General features: G+C 33.6%; 1 protein-coding gene across 21 annotated transcripts; it reads right to left on the minus strand.

Moving 5' to 3' along the window:
• Positions 1–1,124: 1,124 nt before the first annotated feature.
• LOC115986289 (receptor-like protein 9DC3) lies at positions 1,125–15,901 on the minus strand. Of its 21 annotated transcripts, none has more exons than XM_031109145.1 (15): positions 12,945–15,898; positions 11,912–12,013; positions 11,647–11,818; positions 11,050–11,285; positions 9,615–9,700; positions 9,427–9,523; positions 8,620–8,779; positions 8,142–8,512; positions 6,624–6,711; positions 6,359–6,531; positions 4,108–4,168; positions 3,357–3,455; positions 2,405–2,481; positions 2,138–2,253; positions 1,125–1,417 (listed from the first exon to the last, which is right to left on the minus strand). In XM_031109145.1, exon 1 carries the CDS (start codon positions 15,823–15,825, stop codon positions 13,006–13,008), a length of 2,820 nt encoding a protein of 939 aa, XP_030965005.1. In that variant the 5' UTR covers positions 15,826–15,898; the 3' UTR covers positions 1,125–1,417; positions 2,138–2,253; positions 2,405–2,481; positions 3,357–3,455; positions 4,108–4,168; positions 6,359–6,531; positions 6,624–6,711; positions 8,142–8,512; positions 8,620–8,779; positions 9,427–9,523; positions 9,615–9,700; positions 11,050–11,285; positions 11,647–11,818; positions 11,912–12,013; positions 12,945–13,005. The 21 variants fall into 21 exon arrangements, with proteins under 21 accessions (XP_030965005.1, XP_030964988.1, XP_030964989.1 ...); XM_031109128.1 differs by lacking the exon at positions 3,357–3,455 and adding an exon at positions 4,756–5,274; XM_031109129.1 differs by lacking the exon at positions 3,357–3,455 and adding an exon at positions 4,756–5,314.
• Positions 15,902–18,318: the final 2,417 nt, after the last annotated feature.

Raw genomic sequence — 18,318 nt, forward strand, 5'->3', positions numbered from 1 at the left:
CTTCCCTTTACACAAGCTTAGGGTTATCAAGAAGGAGATTGCTTCAAGAGCTTGATGATCACTTAGTTGCTGCCATAAGAACTTAAAGAAACACAAGCGGGTGTGCTTGTACTTGCTAGAGAATCCAAGAAAGGAGTTCGTGGTTTCGGAGTTTGCACGTGGTCGTGTCAGTAAGTTTCTACTGGTGGGTAGCGATAGGATGTTAGTTGTCTAAGTCCTGTTGAACAACTTCGATTCTTTCATAGTGGATTCAGGTTTACCTTGAAGATAGCTAGGTTAAATTCTCCCCAGGTTTTTACCGGTTTGGTTTCCTGAGTGATCATATCATTGTCTTTTTTATCTTTCCTCTGTTTTGCATGATATGATTGTGATAACCTAGATTTGTTAATTTGGACTAAGTAACAACTTGACTAATTACCTAGGTAAATCCAATTGTGATTTTAAGGGGTCTAAAAACTATCACCTGTGATATCAAATTCTGCCCTGGCCCTCATTTCCTAAAGAAATCCTTCATTCTAGTAGGGTAGACTTTTGAGACTGACATTGAATTTTCTTATGAGAAAATTGTTTTAAAAAAACCGCATTCCCAAGTTTGTATTGAACAAATTTAGAGTTAGTGGCTTATTATTGTTAATAGTTATATGTACTTCATAAAATATAAAATCTAAAATATTCATGCGTTGGTCATTTTTAGTAAAACAACCTTTATTTCCATTCTAACATTGCAAGTGTGTGTATGTTTTGTTATTGATAAGAGATAAGTTAAACGTGAAACCAAGAGAGTTTGAAAATCATGCACATCCTTCATTCTTCCATGTGTGTAGTCTTGTGGTGAAGTTGGCCATAAGTTTTTGTGTTGACCTATTGCTATTTGTAATAAGCGCTCAGTGACTTAGTCAATTCATAAGTTCATCGGGGTAACCAACTTTGTTCTGAAAGTAAATGTGAAATAAAAAGTAACTTTTAACTCCACTCTTGAAGTGATCAACCAGTAAGATCTTTGTTCTGATCAATAAATAAACAAAATTCCCATCAATAAATAATATTTCCTGAAGCATGAATTTATACATTACAACAAAAATGATCAACTCTATAATGAAAACTATGGGAAGGAGCCAACATCAAAGAGAAACGGCACATGTGAATATAGCTATGAATTATAAATCAGTTCAGTGGATTCTGTTTCTCATGTCACTAGGTAAAATTATCATAGTTTATCAAATATTTCTCTGGGTTGATCTTGATACTATACTCTTTCCAATGTGCTCTATAAATGTCGAAATATCTGACAAAAAATGGTGAAGATATTTCAATGCCTTCTTTGCTTTGCACGCTTCTGCAACTGCTGACCTTTTATCTTCCATTTCTCATTCCCCCCGGTTGATTCTTTTCTTCTATCTCTTGAAACTTGCACTTCCTGAAAATGGTTTTCACACGAAAAGGAAAACGAAGCAAGACACATTACAAACTGAAATTAAAGTTTCATTTCATAGAGAGATTCTGGCTATCCCAAAGGAATTAAATCAAATACAAACACGGATAATCATAAAAATAATTGGGCTCTTCACATAATCAAGGACAAAGGAACAACTTCCTAAAATATAATCAAATCATTCCGATTTGGTTAAATGTAGTAATGGAAACGTGTAAGGTGCACAATAGAGGACTCCAAATTAGCTTTTGCTTATAAAGGGGTGAGTCAAGATGGAAGTTTCTGCTGGAAATAATTTCTAGAAATACAAATCATAAATAACAAGGGCATCTTTTTGGTGCCCCCCGCCCCCTCTTGCCCCATATAATAGTATATGCTCTCTCAAGTTTTGATATTTTTGTTATGTATGATGACCATGCTTCACATTATAGCTGTTTTCTTAACAAATTATGTCTGTCTAAACTCTGAAGTTCTTTTTTAAGTCCATTTGAAAATGACAACTGAGATAAGCATGCTCTTATGGCATTTAAGACAAAAATTAACTGAACTCATCTTAACCGTATATTCTAAATAGGCAGAAGAACAAAATTTTACGAATGACAACAACACCACCACATTCTTTTTACCCTTTAAACTCAACACATCATGTTGTGATATGGTCATATGGTTTTCAACCCAAACACAAGATAGATTTGCATATCTCACCTGTAATCAGCAAGGGTACAATCAGATAACAACTCAGTTGCAATTGTTCTTTTTCTCTCCTTCCTCGTTAGTCTACCTGTGAAGAAGTCTGACGCTGACTATATCACCGTCCTGATCTAATTGTCAAAAGACCAAATGGTGTATGAATTAGTCAAGCCTAAATAACAAAATGTATACCACCCAAAAGAGAATATACACACAGTCCTAGTTACAGCTCCAAGATATCACATACTATACTATTAATCTAGAAATTACAAATAGACTTACCAGGAAATACTTGGCAATGTTTTGGATTTTGAATCACCCTTCTTGTAGTGTCTCTTCAGATCAATGGCACTTCTCAACTGTAATTATGAACACGAGAAAGAATTCAGAGATCAATAATAACCTGCCTAAGTTATAGAATCTAAACTCCTAGCAAGCAAATGAACCATCAAAGTCGATTAGCAAGTATCCTATTATCTTGATAAACCCATAACCAGTACATGCATATGCAAGCTTCACAATACCTTATCAGCCCCCCCCCCCCCCCCCCAACCCACAAAAATTTAAAAAGAAAAGAAAAAGGAAGCTTCACATTAAGTTCTTATATATGATTATTTAATTATAATTATTTAGTACACAGAAATTTATTTTCTTGACACATCATAATAGGTCCCACGAATTAAATTCACGGTAAGCCTCATCATTCATGTGAGAGGAGAGAGTATTACTAAAGGAGTATTGAATAACTTTCTAGTATTTAGATATTTATAATGACAAAGTCTAAATGAGTTCTAGCACAATTCAAAAATAAATGGGAGATTGTTTGAGTGAGACTTGTTCAACTCCAAAGAAATCTTGAGATGAATTAGTTCTAGTCCTATATTTGGAACACGTTATGATAAGAGAACGCTCACTTTGGTCAAAGTAAGAGCCCATCATAATTTAAAGCATTTCTTAAATTACAATGTGTTTTGATGGCTTCTTGATATGAATTTCATGTAAACAACTAGAATCATGTGCATTTAGGTCAATATGATGCAAACAAAACTTTTTGAGTGAAGCTGAGATGCTGAATCAACATTTTGAAATTGAAACTATAAATATCCCAGATAAAGCAACAAATCAAAGATTCCATGATACTACCATCATAATTACTTCAAGTCCAGCCAAAGTTTTATACTTGAGTATATCAATGCCATTTTACAAGAAAACTAACTAGCAGTATATGACTCACAGATAACATTTATATCCCTGGAAAATCATCTTCATATGGTGCAGGGTAAATCCCTCTCACTAAGGATGTTGCTTACAAGTTACAGAGAGCCTAAGGATGCTGCTTACAAATTACACAAGGCATGAAGAAGATCAGCAACCTTGTTAGCATCACGGCAGAAATATTATCAATTCCAATTCAACTCATGGAAAATCAACCAGCTTTTAGTTTCAATTTGGTATATTACCCATCTAGACTCAAATTTTACACAAACGTTATTTTTTGGTAAGTAAAAATTTTACATTCCATACATAGAAAAGAATTTTCGAATGCTAAACATGGATCCAGTCAGAGGCTAATGACTGCATATATATTATAGAATATATTAAATGCATCAATAGGAAGTCCCCTACCATCTACTTCATTTCTATTTTTCCAGTTTGTTAGTTATCTAAAGTCAAACAATCTCTTAAGTAGAAGAGTAAGATTTCATTATACTTTAAGCTATAACCTTACTTTACAAAGAGGCATTTAAATAATTTCCCTAATTCCATTTCTGCATGACAGTGACTCAAGTTGCTTAATTGCACATTCCCTAAAGCACACAAGTTGAAAGTTGAAACACTAAGCAAATTTTCAAAAATGAAACAATTTTTTCTTTTTTGATAAAAACAATGAAGCAATTAAAATCTTACAAAGAATCATTTGAGCATAATTGAAAAGTAGTGCCATGGAAAGAAATTACATGGAAAAAAAATGGAGTTCACCACACCTTCAGTAAACGCAGATCTTTCTGAATCTCTAGGGTGATGGTTTGTGCAGGTAAGTCAAACCTATGTACATTTTACCAAAAAAAGAATGTAATCATTGTTAGCAATAGAGAGAGAGAGAAAAAAAAAAAGAAAAAAAGAAAAAAAAGAAGAACAAATCTTATTAGTTGAGACCCAAAAAAAACTAAATTCCTCCACCCATCTACACCTAAGACTATTTGAGGAGAGAGTTAGTGATTAACTTGAAAACAAAAGCATTAAAGTTTATAAAATTCAAAGCTTTCCTCTCTTTCCTTTTCTCAACAACCAATCAGACATAAGAAAATATAATGAAAAGCTAAAATAGAAACTCCTCGTTATGACAAAGACATACCAACCTTTCCCAGCAGTATCTTTGAGCTGCTTCAACAAATGTCTACACTCTATGCCATACCAACTAAAACATAGACATACCAACCAAAAGCATCGACTAATGTCTACAGACTCTACACTCTATGCCATTGCCTTTATATATAGACTAAAAAATTAGCACACCTAGAAATTTAGAAGTCACAGCATCTACAATCAAACATAGAACATATGAAAAACTAATATGAAAGAACAAAGATCTCAAGAGTTCATTATGGCCAAACTGACACTTAGAAACTAACCAAGGCCAAGAAGTAGTTTTGTTGGACTAGACCTTGAGATCTAGTCAGAATATTAAGACCTGACATCTTCAACATCACCCGAGCAAAGTCCATTCGAAAGATTAATCAGGCATTTGAAGCATAAGCCCTTACCAATCTTGAGGACTCCTCATTAGCCATCAATTGTTGATTGGCAAAAAGGAGTCCTCTCCCTGTTAAAAAGCTCTGATAGTAGTGAGTGCCAAAACCTACCCCAGATGATATTGAAGATGACAAAGCCTGCAAATATGACATCCCCCACTGCAGATTCACTAATTTCCAATGAAGCCATGGATGAAGAAGAAGGCTGAGTGGTGGTCCTATTACTGTCTTGGCACCTCATTCTCTTCTTAGTGAGGAAATCAAGAGTTATAGTTGGGTTTGGCTACCCTGTCCCCTTGAAGTCAGAGAGATGTTTCTGTATGAATTCATAGCCAATCTTCCCAGTTTTCTGTGCACCCTCAGATGATCAAAGAGGCCAAGACGCCTAAGATTAGGTACCTATTGAAATATGAAAGAATGCTATCTAGCCTGTGATGTCCTGTATAGTAGTTTACATCAGAGAACTCCAATAAAAGAGTTATCAATATAGAGCTGTTCTTGATTGTCAGTTTAACAAAAATTAGAATAAGAAAAGTATTTCATTTATTTATTTTTTAATTTTTTGACATTTTAGATTTGAAAAACCTTAACTAAAAAGTGCATGAAACAACTAGTTGGTCAGTTTTGGGTTCCCTTGCTTCAAACCCAGAAAAGAAGTAAAGACATTTATACTGAGACAAATTGAATGTTTTAATCTCTCTGATTGCTACAAAATAGAAAAATATTGTAAAATGTAAATTTAAAATGTTACCTTTGTGTTCCCATATAATTTCCAAAGTATATGAATCTTTTGTTCACACTATTACTAATTCAAAAAAATTAAATCCCTCTAGGACCCAATGATACTATGTGGCTATCATACAACACAATAGTTTATAAGCATGTTCCAGCTAAATTCCTAAGAAGAAAAAGAAATGAGAAATCAAGGCAAAAACAAATATGCAACAAAACTTTTGTCTTTGTTTCACATCAAACATCCAGATGCTGCACACGCAATGAAAGGTGGCCAGCTAACTGCATTTAGGCCTAAGCACATCATCAAACTTCCCAAGAGCTATTCTTTACAATCAGTTTAACAGAATTTGGAATAAGAAAAGTATTTCTCTTTTCTTTCTTTAAATTAAAAAACCATAAATTAAAAAATGCTTGAAACAAGTAGTTGGCCAATTAAAGGTGACTAACAATTTGTGGAAACCAAAATAGCAAAAATCACTAGGAACATATTCTCAATTCATTAACTTTCTAAACTTTCCCCACAACTAATATGTACTTTATAGACTCCTCTCGACAAAAAAAATGTAAAGAGGTACCAACTCTTTTAAAGTTTGTTTCTTACATTTTACCCACGTTTCATTCAAGAATCATTGTCCACAAACAATCATCAAATCCTAAACCTTAAAGTGTTTCTAAAGGACTCTGGATATTAATAAAAATATCTTTAAAGAGAGAGAGAGAATAGGAAGATTAAGGATCAAGAACAGACCAGCATAATGCCATCTCTTATGGCAATAGAAACAATATCAGCACATGAAACTACCCTTGGACAAGCCTTTTCAAGCTCCTCCTTGATGAAATCAATCTTATTGAAAACCCTCAAGGTTTGAAATGGTTTTTGTTACAATTGTTGTCATCAAAAAGGACCAAAGCACCACAGCCCTGATCAAGAAAATCCCACAAAAAATTAAGACCAACAAATTAGTACCTAAAAATAAATGGCAAGAAATTAGACACCAAAAATAAGAACATACAATTTTTTATCATCATCTAGTCATGGAATGTCAGCCAGTGATCTAAATTATGAATGAATGCTATCCCTCCATCACGTTAGCCACCAGCCTATACATAAGAGCACTCCAACAAAAAGAATTACTAAGAGTTGTTCTTTATTGTTAGTTTAACAGAATTTGGAATAAGAAAAGTATTTCATTTTCTTTTTTTTTTGAAATTTTAGACCTGAAAAACCATAACAAAGAAGTTCTTGAAACAACTAGTAAAGGTGTATCTAACAATTTGTGGAAACCAATACAGCAAAAATCACTAGGAACATATATTCAATTCATTAAGTTTCTAAGCTTTCCCCACAATCAATATGTAACTTTAGAATCTTATCTTATTGAAAATATAGAGGAAATTAGTCTACTCCTCCAAGCATTCTAGGTAGCACTAGGGTAATTAACACCACTCTTTAGTAAATAAATAAATAACCACTCTTCATTCAATCCAACCAACAAGATCTTTAATCTGTAAAAGGAAGGTAATATTACAAGGATGTAATAATAATAATAACTGAAATATGTAATAGAATATAACCCGATTATTTGAAGCTGCAACTAAGCTGTGAAGTTGCCCCTTTAAAAAAAAAAATATATATATATATATATATATATACACTGACCACAAGATGTATTTAGAATTGCAATGGAGTAGAGAAATTTCTTCTCACACTAGAGCATAAAGCAAGGTCATTAAATGAAGTCTGACATAAATAAAGCATTAAAATGTGGTGGTTACATAGCAGTAGCCTATATACTCTCTGGTATGACTATACCTTAAACATAAAAGGTTTTTTTTTATTTTATTTTATTTTTTTTATGCCTTACACATGGATTGTACCATTGTTGTCTTCTCCATGAGTGGCTCCCAGCTTAAGCATGACTTTGGATGTGCGGGCATGATAAGTGTAATTGAATACTAACTGATGACAATAAAACATAATGGCATCTGATTGAAAGCTATGCCTATGAGTCACTTTTATATTCTACTTGGTGATTAAAGAAATAAAGAAAATTATAGACAAATCAATTTCTTTGTTTCATGACACAGAATTGTAGACTTTCCTATTTCTGAAGTTCAAACTCAAAAAGAACGAACTAAAATCTCCTTCAGATGATGAATAATCAGCCAAAACTTGTTAGAAACACTGACACCCAATTAAATTAATTTGGATGCTGCAGCACAGATTATGATCTCCCCAAATATTAGTTAACTTTTGGTAACATTCCAAACATTTTAATTCTGTATTTCTAAAGAACTCAACAGCCATAACATATTTCATCATTGTGTCTAATGTCTACGCTAAGCCATTGCCTTTATATATAGACTCAAATTAGCATAGGCAAGAAGTTTAAAAGTCACTGCATCTACAATCAAACATTGAACATAAAGAGAAGCTTATATGAAAACATAACGATGTCAAGAGTTCATTATGGTCAAGATTGTCACTTAGGAACTGACAAAAGGCAAGGAGTAGTTGCGTTGGACCTGACCTTGAGATCCAGCCAAATCTTCATCATTGCCCATGCAAAGTCCAGTCTTGTGGTTGGTTGATCTGTCATCTGAAGCATAGGCCCTTACCAGTCTTGTGGTCTTCTCATTAGCTAGCTATTGCTGATCAGCAAAAAGGGGTCTTCTCCTCTTTCTAATGACTGGCTGTGAATTCATGCAGACTCACTCATTTCCAATGATTACATGGGTTAAGAAGAAGGCTGAGTGGTGGTCCTATTACTGTCTTGGCACCTCATTCTCATGTCAGTGAGGAAATCAGAAGCTATGGTTGGGTCAGGCTGCCCTGTACCCTTGCAGTCATAAAGGTGTTTGTGTATGAACTCACAGCCAATCTTCCCAATTTTGTGTGCACCTTCAGATGATCAAGAAACCAATGCAAACCAAAGTAACATTTTAAACCTTTTTCAATTCCATATAACAAGGGCATAAAATGAGAAAAGGCAGAGAACTAGTAAGTACCTAAAAGATAGACTATTTCTCTTTCATCAAAACCTCTAATGCCAAAAAGGTAAAGTGTCTGTATAATATAATCATCCGGTCATGGAATCTTAGGCAGTGCTTTGTTGAGGTATGAAGGAATGCTCGGCCTGTTAACACTGGATAGAAAGGGGCCACAAGCCTGTGATGTCAAGTAAAACAGTTTACATCAAAGAACTCCAATAAAAAGAACAGCAAAATATTGTAAAATAAATAAATAAAGAGAGAACAGAGAGAAGCATAAAATAGCTATCCTCAGCTTGGCTGCTGTGAAGTTGAGGTGAAGGATTTGGAAAGCATAGAAAGTACTATGTTTGGTCCCCCAATAAAGGAGAAAATATTCAACTAAACCAAGTGTAATCTAATTTATTGGCTGCAAGAAGTTGAAGAATCAATCAAGAACATCAAATTTGTTTGTTTATCTTTTCACCTTCAAAGAAACTAGAATAATGTGGACAGGGATGAATCAAGTGGGAACAAAAGATATATAAGGGAATCACTAATATATATATTTTATATATATATATATATATATATCATGAGAGAGAGAAAGAGAGAGGAATGGACTGTAAATCATAAAAAGAAAATTATTAAGATTGTGAGAGAATCACTAAAGTTTCCCAAGCAGAGAGGAGCCATGTTACTCAAGTGATTATGAAACAAATCAAGGACATTAAGGAAAGTCATTACAAATCAAGGAAGGAATTTTTCCAATGAGAGAGAGAGACAAGAAAGAAAGATGAGACGAGAGAGAAGAGAAACAATGTTCAATTGAAAATGAACACTTACCCGCATTTACCTCGCTTATAGCCTTCTTCACATGTTCATCAGGTTCAGTGTCCACAATGAGCGTTTGAACAATCTCAAATCCATAAGCTGACATGGCCTATGCATGTGAAATTCAAAGATATTATAAAGAAACAAATTTACCTTGTAACTTGACTAATACTAAACCAAATTAGCAGACGGAGAAATACCTTTCAAGTTCCTCTTCCACGGCTATCACAATCTCATTCTTTTGTTCAAAAATAGAATCCAACACCAACTTCGGAACACTTAATAACTAGAAGAATAGAGACATAAGCCTGTCAGTCTCTCAAAACGATATCCAAATAGGTAAAATTGTCTCCAATGGAAATTATGACATAACAAGTATATGCATTGATAGTGACAAAAAACTTGCCCCAACCTCAAAGATATTCAACACAGCAAATTTCATAACCACTGTAAGAACTTTTTTTCTCTTTTCCGGTCACTATGCACCATTTGTCCTCATAATATTCACATAAGATACATTACCTCCATGGTCCTCTCCACATGAACATTATTGTTAAAATAATCACTTTTCCATAGCTTGTCATGCACATGGTTAATCATGATGCTTTAAGAAAATCATAAAGATCATTAAAACGAATAGACCTTCACAAAGAATAGACCTTTTAATTGTTTTTGCATAAACTTCAAAAAATCAATGTCTAGCTAGAAAAAGAAGTCCTCACTTCTCAGCATAAACTTCAAAAAGTCAATATCAAATTAGGAAAGTCCATACTTCTTAGAATTTATTTATTTTCCTAACAAATATAGACCCATGTGACACTATTTAATAAAAAAGGAATTGACTCTTAAATTTCATTATAAGGGCAAACATGGTGACTTTCAACTTCAAGGTCCAGTTACACACCCATACCATCAAAGACAGAGATAGGATCTGTGCTCTGGTATTGCTGAGTTTTTGTAAAAAGCATTAGCAGATTTGTCTGACAAGGCCCGGTATTGAATAGAAGTAACAACAGTAACAAGCACATTATCATGAAAATATATATATATATATATATATATAAAGTATATATAGATCAGAAGAGGCCCAAGAATCATGCTTTTAAGCATATAAAATAATTTAAAACAAAAGAATAGTGCTTAGCCTAGTATATTCATGCTTTACTGCTTTTAACTGAAAAAAAAATAATAAATAAAAAGTTCTAGATAAATTCTGCAATCACTCATGACTTGACAACAATAAAGCAAAACATATCTTCAAACAAACATTTCTTGCAATCTGTATAATATTAATTCTGTCCAATCAGTTTTGGCTTCCCATGCTTCAAACCAAGAAAAGAAGTAAAGACATTTATACTGAGACAAATTGATTGTTTTACTCTCTCTGATTGCTACAAAACAGAAAAATTATTGTAAAATGCAAATTTAAAATGTTGCCTTTGTCTTCCCATATAATATCCAAAGTATATGAAACTTTTTTTCACACAATTACTAATTCAAAAAAAATAAATCCCTCTAAGACCCAATGATACTATGCGGCTATCAAATAATACAATAGATTACAAGCATGTTCCAGTTGAATTCCTAAGAAGAAAAAGATATGAGAAATCAAGGAAAAACAAATATGCAACAAACCTTTTGTCTTTGTTTCACATCAAACATCCAGCTGCTGCACGCACAATGAGGTGGCCAGCTAACTACTGTCCCAAAACCCAAGGCAAACAGTGGCATCTGGGCCCAAGCACATCATCAAACTTTCCAAGAGTTGTTCTTTACTGTCAGTTTAACAGAATTTGGAATAAGAAAAGTATTTCTCTTTTCTTTCTTTCTTCTTTTTCCTTTTTTTTTTTGAATTTTTTGAAATTTTAGACCTGAAAAACCATAATTAAAAAATGCTTGAAACAAGTAGTTGGCTAATTAAAGGTGACTAACAATTTGTGGAAACCAAAACAGCAAAAATCACTAGGAACATATTCTCAATTCATTAACTTTCTAAACTTTCTTCACAACTAATATGTACTTTATAGACTCCTCTCGACATAAAAAAATGTAAAGAGGTACCAACTCTTTTAAAGTCTGTTTCTTACATTTTACCAAAGTTTCATTCAAGAATCATTGTCCAGAAACAATCATCAAATCCGAAACCTTAAAGTGTTGCTAAAGGACTCTAGATGTTAACAAAAATATCTTTAAAGAGAGAGAGGATAGGAAGATTAAGGATCAAGAACAGACCAACATAATGCCATCTCTTGTGGCAATAGAAACAATATCAACGTATGAAACTACCCCTGGACAAGCCTTTTCAAGCTCCTCCTTGATGAAATCAATTTTATTGAAACCCTCAAGGTCTGAAATGGTTTTTATTACAATTGTTGTCATCAAAAAGGATCGAAGCACCACAACGCTGATCAAGAAAAGCCCACAAAAAATTAAGACCAACAAATTAGTACCTAAAAATAAATGGAAGGAAATTACAACGCCAAAAATCAAAACATACAATTTTTTATCATCACGTGGTCATGGAATGTCAGCCAATGATCTAAACTATGAATGAATGCTGTCCCTCCATCCTGTTAGAGAGATAGAAAGGGCCACCAGCCTGCACATCAGGGCACTCCAACAAAAAGAATTACTAAGAGCTGTTCTTTATTGTTAGTTTAACTAAATTTGGAATAAGAAAAGTATTTCAATTTTTTTTTTTTTAATTTTTTGAAATTTTAGACCTGAATAACCATAACCAAAAAGTTCATGGAAACAACTAGTAAAGGTGTATGTATCAATTTGTGGAAACCAAAATAGCAAAAGTCACTAGGAACATATATTCAATTCATTAAGTTTCTAAGCTTTCCCCACAATCAATATGTACTTTAGAATCTTATCTAATTGAAAATATAGAGGAAATTAGTCTACTCCTCCAAGCATCCTAGGTAGCACTAGGGTAATTAACACCGCTCTTCAATAAATAAATAAATAACCACTCTTCATGAAATCCAACCAACAAGATTTTTAATCTGTAAAACGAAGGTAATATTATAAGGATGTAATAATAATTGAAATATGCAATAGAATATAACCTGATTATTTGAAGCTGCAACTAAGCAGTGAAGTTACCCATTAAAAAAAAAAAAAAAAAATTACCCTGACCACAAGATGTAGTTAGAATTGCAATGGAGTAGAAAAATTTCTTCTCACACTAGAGCATAAGGCAGGGTCATTAAATGAAGTCTGACATAAATAAAGCATTAAAATGTGGTGGTTACATGGTACTATGGTAGTAGCCTATGTACTCTCTGGTATGGCTATACCTTAAATATAAAAGCTTTTTTTTTTTTTTTTAAAGGAAGCATAGAAGCTTATGCACCTAGTAACACTAGTAATAAGCCTCACATTAACACAAGTACAACCATTCCAAACTAGCATAAAGGAAATTTAAAATGAAGAATCTTCTTACCAATATAAAGACACAGTTTTAAGGAAGCAAAAAATTATGAAATAGATATTTTCAAATATACTAGTATATAAAAATATACCTAGAATCAGTATTTGTATCCACTAAATTCTTCTTCAATGAGTTCGTCCACGAGCATTCTCCTAGGATCTTTGTAACTTGTTATGTCTTCCTCCATAAACAATATTCACTAGCCATTTCGGTTTTCCACTTGAGAACACAAGATAACCCAAACCCAATCCAAACATGAATCCACAACCATACCCCAACAATACAACTTTCCAATGAAACCCATTTTCAAATTCGAAATCATCTTCTTGAATGGTTGATGATGGCGATGGTTGTTGTCCCTCATCATTGCCACAAGCTTTTGTCATTGGAAATCCACATAACCCAAGGTTCCCATAGTAAGAATCATTCATAAAGGTATTGAATTGTTTACCTTGGGGCATATGTCCAAAAAGATAATTTTCTGATAGGTTTAAAAATGCTAGCATTGTCAGATCTGCCAATTGTATAGGAATTTCACCTGTGAGCTTGTTTGAGGAGAGATCTAGCCATTCAAGATTGGTTAAATTTCCCAACGATGGAGGTACATGACCTGAAAGATTATTGTGTGAAAAATTAAGCCCCTTCAGTGACCGAAGCTCTACAATTGCCTTTGGAATTTCTCCTTTGAAATTATTGTTGGAAAAATCAATGGTTGTGAATAGACTTTGGATTTTTACCAATTCAATGGAAAGCCCTTTCATCACCACTGTCACAGAATCTTGATAATAATCATCACCCATATATTTCAATTCACCTTTGTCTGCACTCACATTCATCATGGCTTTTAAATACATGAAAAATTTTGTTGGCAAAAGACCATGGAACTTGTTGTGAGAGAGGTCTATGATTCGCAAATTAGGGAACGGGAATTTGGTCTTGGGATTGCCTATGGCACCATGAAAGTTGTTTGATCGCAAGACAAGAACGCACAACTCTGAAAGACTTTCCAACCAACAAGGAAAGGTTCCACTAATCTTGTTGTTACCAAAATCCAGAACTTCCAACTTTCTACAATGGACCAATGATTGTGGCAATGCCCCTTCCAATTGGTTGCCATTGAGTTTCAGACTTCTCAATTGACATCCCTTTGCAAATGTTGCTGGGACAGTGCCATTAAGATTGTTACTTTGTAAATTCAAGTTTTTGAGATTATCACTTAACTTTCCCAAACATTGAGGAATCATGTTATTCAAGTGATTATAAGAGAAATCAAGGTAAATGAGGGAACTGAGATTGCAAATCAAGGAAGGGATGTGTCCAGTTAAATTATTCCTTGAGACTGAAAAGTAATACAATGAATCCTTTCCCACCTCCATTACCCAGGATGGAATATTGCCTTTGATATGGTTGTTGGAAAGGTCTAAGTATGCTATATATTTTGCAGTTCGTAAAAACTGTGGAATTTCGGTTATGTTGGAAGAAGACAATTGTAACCAGTAAATTTTGGACAAAATATTGGTGGCAGATGTGAAGGAGTGTAGTGATAGGTGAGGATTATTTGACATATCAAGATATAGAAGACGTTTGAGCTTTGAGAATATTTTTGACTCCACATTGCCACTAAAATTATTGAAGGAAACATTTAGAGAAACTAATGAGTTATGCTGGAATTCACCAATATGCCCAGTGAATTGGTTATGATCAAGATGTAAGTGACGCAAAGATGGTATTGTATACACCCAAGATGGTATTGTCCCAGTCAATAAATTACCAGATAAGATGAGATATTCTAGATTGGAAGGAATCTTGCTGACTAGTTGACTATTAGATGAATTATTTGAAGAGAAGTCCGGAAGTTGCCCTGTGAAATTGTTGTATGAGAGATCCAAGAGAGTAAGTCCTGTAATGTTTAGGAGGGACCATGGACACTGACCACCAAAGTTACTATATGGAAGGCCCAAATGAGTTATCTGTGTGAGATTTGAAAGAAATGTTGGATACGATGAACCTATGAAATTGCATCCACCAACATACAACTGTTTTAAGGACTTGAGGTTGCTGCTTAAATAAGGTAAGTCAATTGAGAATTTGGTTTCAGAGAGAACTAAGAACTTGAGAGAAGTACTCCAGTTATAAGTTGGAAAGGAACCAGTGAGATTGTAGTTGGAACCTACACGGAGCATCTGGAGGTTTGGAAGGTGGAATATATTATCTGGAAATTTCCCTTTCAATTGGCAATAAGTAAGACGAAGAGATGTTAAAGAAGACGACAAATTCGTGAGACAATTAGTTGAAACAGAAGACATATCAATCCCATATAAAACAAGTTCAGTTAGATGGGTTAGGTTTTGAATTAGACTTTTCAAATTAGGCGTTTCTATTCTCATGTCAATATTCGAAGAGAGATCAAGTGAAACCAGTTTGGATAAGTGGGAGATTTCGGAAGGGACATTACCAGCAAAGGAGGAGCCAGGAATGGAGAAGTCAGGAATGTAGGGGCCAGAAACGGAGGAGCCCGCAACGGAGAAGCCAGCGAGGTTGAGATGCGTCATGTTTGCAAAGCCACCAAATTTAGATGAAATTGTGGAGCCATGGAAATCGTTGTAAGCAAGGTTGAGCCTCTGGAGATGGCGAAGAGAGAAAAGGGTGCTATTGGGATGGATGGGACCATGAAGCCGACTGCAACTGAGGTCGAGACCAATGACATGACCTGTCATCGTATCACAGGTGACCCCATACCACCCACAACAATCTGTACCCATTTTCCACGAATTCTTCGGAGGATAATAAGAAAACGAATCGCAAATCAAAAAAGAACGACCGACAGAAAAAGAGTTTCTGAAATGGAGCAAAGCAGAGCTTTGGTCGGAAAGGCAAAGAAGCGTAGATGAATTAAAAGAAAAAGAAGAGAAAGATGAATTAGGTAGAGAAAGGAAGAGGAAGAAAATGAGAAAGAAAGGTATCCGCCCCATATTTGCTCTGGCTTTGATAGAAATTAGAAGGAAGAAGGATATATATGTATTTTGGGTGTTTTGTTAGAAATTGAGATGGCATAGATATATTTATAGGCAGCCACGATTATCAGGAGAGGGAACATAACCAGGATTATCAGCACCAAGTTTTAATCCCTCGAATTAGCTTATTTTATGGGTTGGGCCAATGACTTGGAAAATTCAAGGTCCTGTGGGTCACTCTGCGATTTCATGCCTTTTTTTTTGTTTTTTTTTGTTTTTTTTCCCTGTACGTAAACAGTAAAAATACTGTTTACATACTGTTTATACACTGTTTACGTACTGTTACGGGTCTCACGATACTATTCACATATTTAAAAATTATTTTACTACAATGTTTCTAATTTTCAGTTTTTAATTTTCAATTTTAACAACAATAAATTTAATCCAAACGGACCCTATATATCTTTAACCCGTTAATTAATAATAACTATGGTCTTGTGGCCTACAATTAAGGTCTAGTGGTTGTGGGTCACTAGTGTGCAGTGTAGAGTTTTTGGACTATAGAATTATTCGATGTAGATTCATTGATTTATAAAAAGTAACTTCTTATTAAAAAAATAAAATAAAAAGTAGCTCTGACAATAAAAAAAATCAAGTTATTCGGGTTAGCTATATCTACTGTTTATCATAATAGCTACTGTTTATTAAAAATAATAATAATAATAATAATAATTTTATCAACTTTAGATTTCAATAATAATAATAATAATAATAATTTTATCAACCATTAGAATACTTTAATCTTGTTAATGTCTCACCAAATCTTTGGTCATTGTTTGAAACTTCCAAGACTTGAAAAGCTATAATCTTGAAATTTTGGACCATATAAAAATTGTTTGATATAAATTACAGAATTGCAAATTGAACATGTGACAATAATCAAATTTGTAGCAATCATGTTATAATGATCAGTTTTATGTCATCCATTGCTTTTTCCTCAGATAAATTAAAATTTTAAATTGTGTATAATAGCGCTAGAGAATCCATGCAAAGACCCAACGGTTTGGTGCTAGGGAACTCATATTCAAACCAGTCTTAGTCAAATCTAGGTTAGCCTATTTTTGCTTTAGCGGCAAAAATAGCCAAATACTACTATTTTTTGAAATTATTAGTGTTTTACCGGTGTTTGAAAAATATTTAGCAATGTATCACTTTTTTAAAACTCAAGTATGTGAAACTCGAGTTTAAGAAAATTGAGTACCATACAAAATGCCACACAAAACTCGATTACGTGGAACTTGAGTTCGTTGGAAGTGTTCCTCTAGTTTAAGACACTCGAGTATTATGTAGGAACAATTCCCGCTTCCACAGCGCACACACAGTCAACAATTGTGGCTGTGTGATTGCACTCACACAGTCAACAATTGTGTCTGTGGGTTTCTCATTTTTCTTTCTTTTGCAGCGAAAGAGTTTGAAACACAATTGTGGCTGTGTGATTGCACTCACACAGTCAACAATTGTGGCTATCTCTCACAGTCAACAATTGTGGCTATGGGTTTCACTTTTTTCTTTCTTTTTGTCAGGGTCACGTAGGAAGACTTGGAAAGTTCTTATTTTTCTTTTTTCTTTTTTCTAAAAGTAAAGACTTGGAAAGTTAAGTGTTATAGTCTTCCTTTTTTCCTTTTGCCTATTGATAATGGAAAAAATTTGCATAGAATAGAACACACAAAACAGATCAAACAAGGCCGAGATTGTCAAAGTAACAGCTAAGAAAAGCTTGAGAATATATATATATATATATATATAAAACAGATCAAACAAGGCCGAGATTGTCAAAGTAACAGCTAAGAAAAGTTTGAGAATATATATATATATATATCTATATATATATATATATATAGATATATATATACTTATTTATTTATCACCATGCTTTTTTTTAGTCTTTGATCTGCTAGATTCCTTCAATCTTGAAATCGTGTGATACAGAAGTATAAAATCATGAAAAACGTTTCACCATGTCTTTTGTAATAATTGTTTGGAATTTCGAAGACTTGGAAAGTTTTTTTTTTTCTTTTTTTTTTCCTAGAAGTAAAGACTTGGAAAGTTAAGTGTTATAGTCTTCCTTTTGTAATAAAATAGTATTTCTTTAAATTTGCAAAGTTGCAAACTGAAAATGCAGGAATCATGTTATATGGGTCCCTGTATTGAACCAACAATCATGTTATCAATTTATCATGTTCATGTGGCAATCATGTTATCATATGGCAATCATGTCATACGGATCTCTATTTCTTTTCTTTTTACTCAAATAATTTTTTTTAAGAAACTCATGTATAATTACATATTTACTCAAATTTACTCATTAGTATCCCATACAAGGATCAAAGATAGAGAGAGTCAAACAAAAATTATGAAATCATGAAAAAAAGTCACCAAAGTATACACAACGTGTACAATTAGAGATCATATCAATCAAGTAGTCATTAGTGACATCAATGAGTTTGCACA

The sequence above is a fragment of the Quercus lobata genome, chromosome 4 (assembly GCF_001633185.2).
Source record: "Quercus lobata isolate SW786 chromosome 4, ValleyOak3.0 Primary Assembly, whole genome shotgun sequence".
Taxonomy (NCBI): Eukaryota; Viridiplantae; Streptophyta; class Magnoliopsida; order Fagales; family Fagaceae; genus Quercus; species Quercus lobata.

Bases quoted from the DNA above. Each gene is read 5' to 3' on its own strand.
- LOC115986289 (XM_031109137.1), bottom strand. From the start codon at position 15,825: ATGGGGCGGATACCTTTCTTTCTCATTTTCTTCCTCTTCCTTTCTCTA.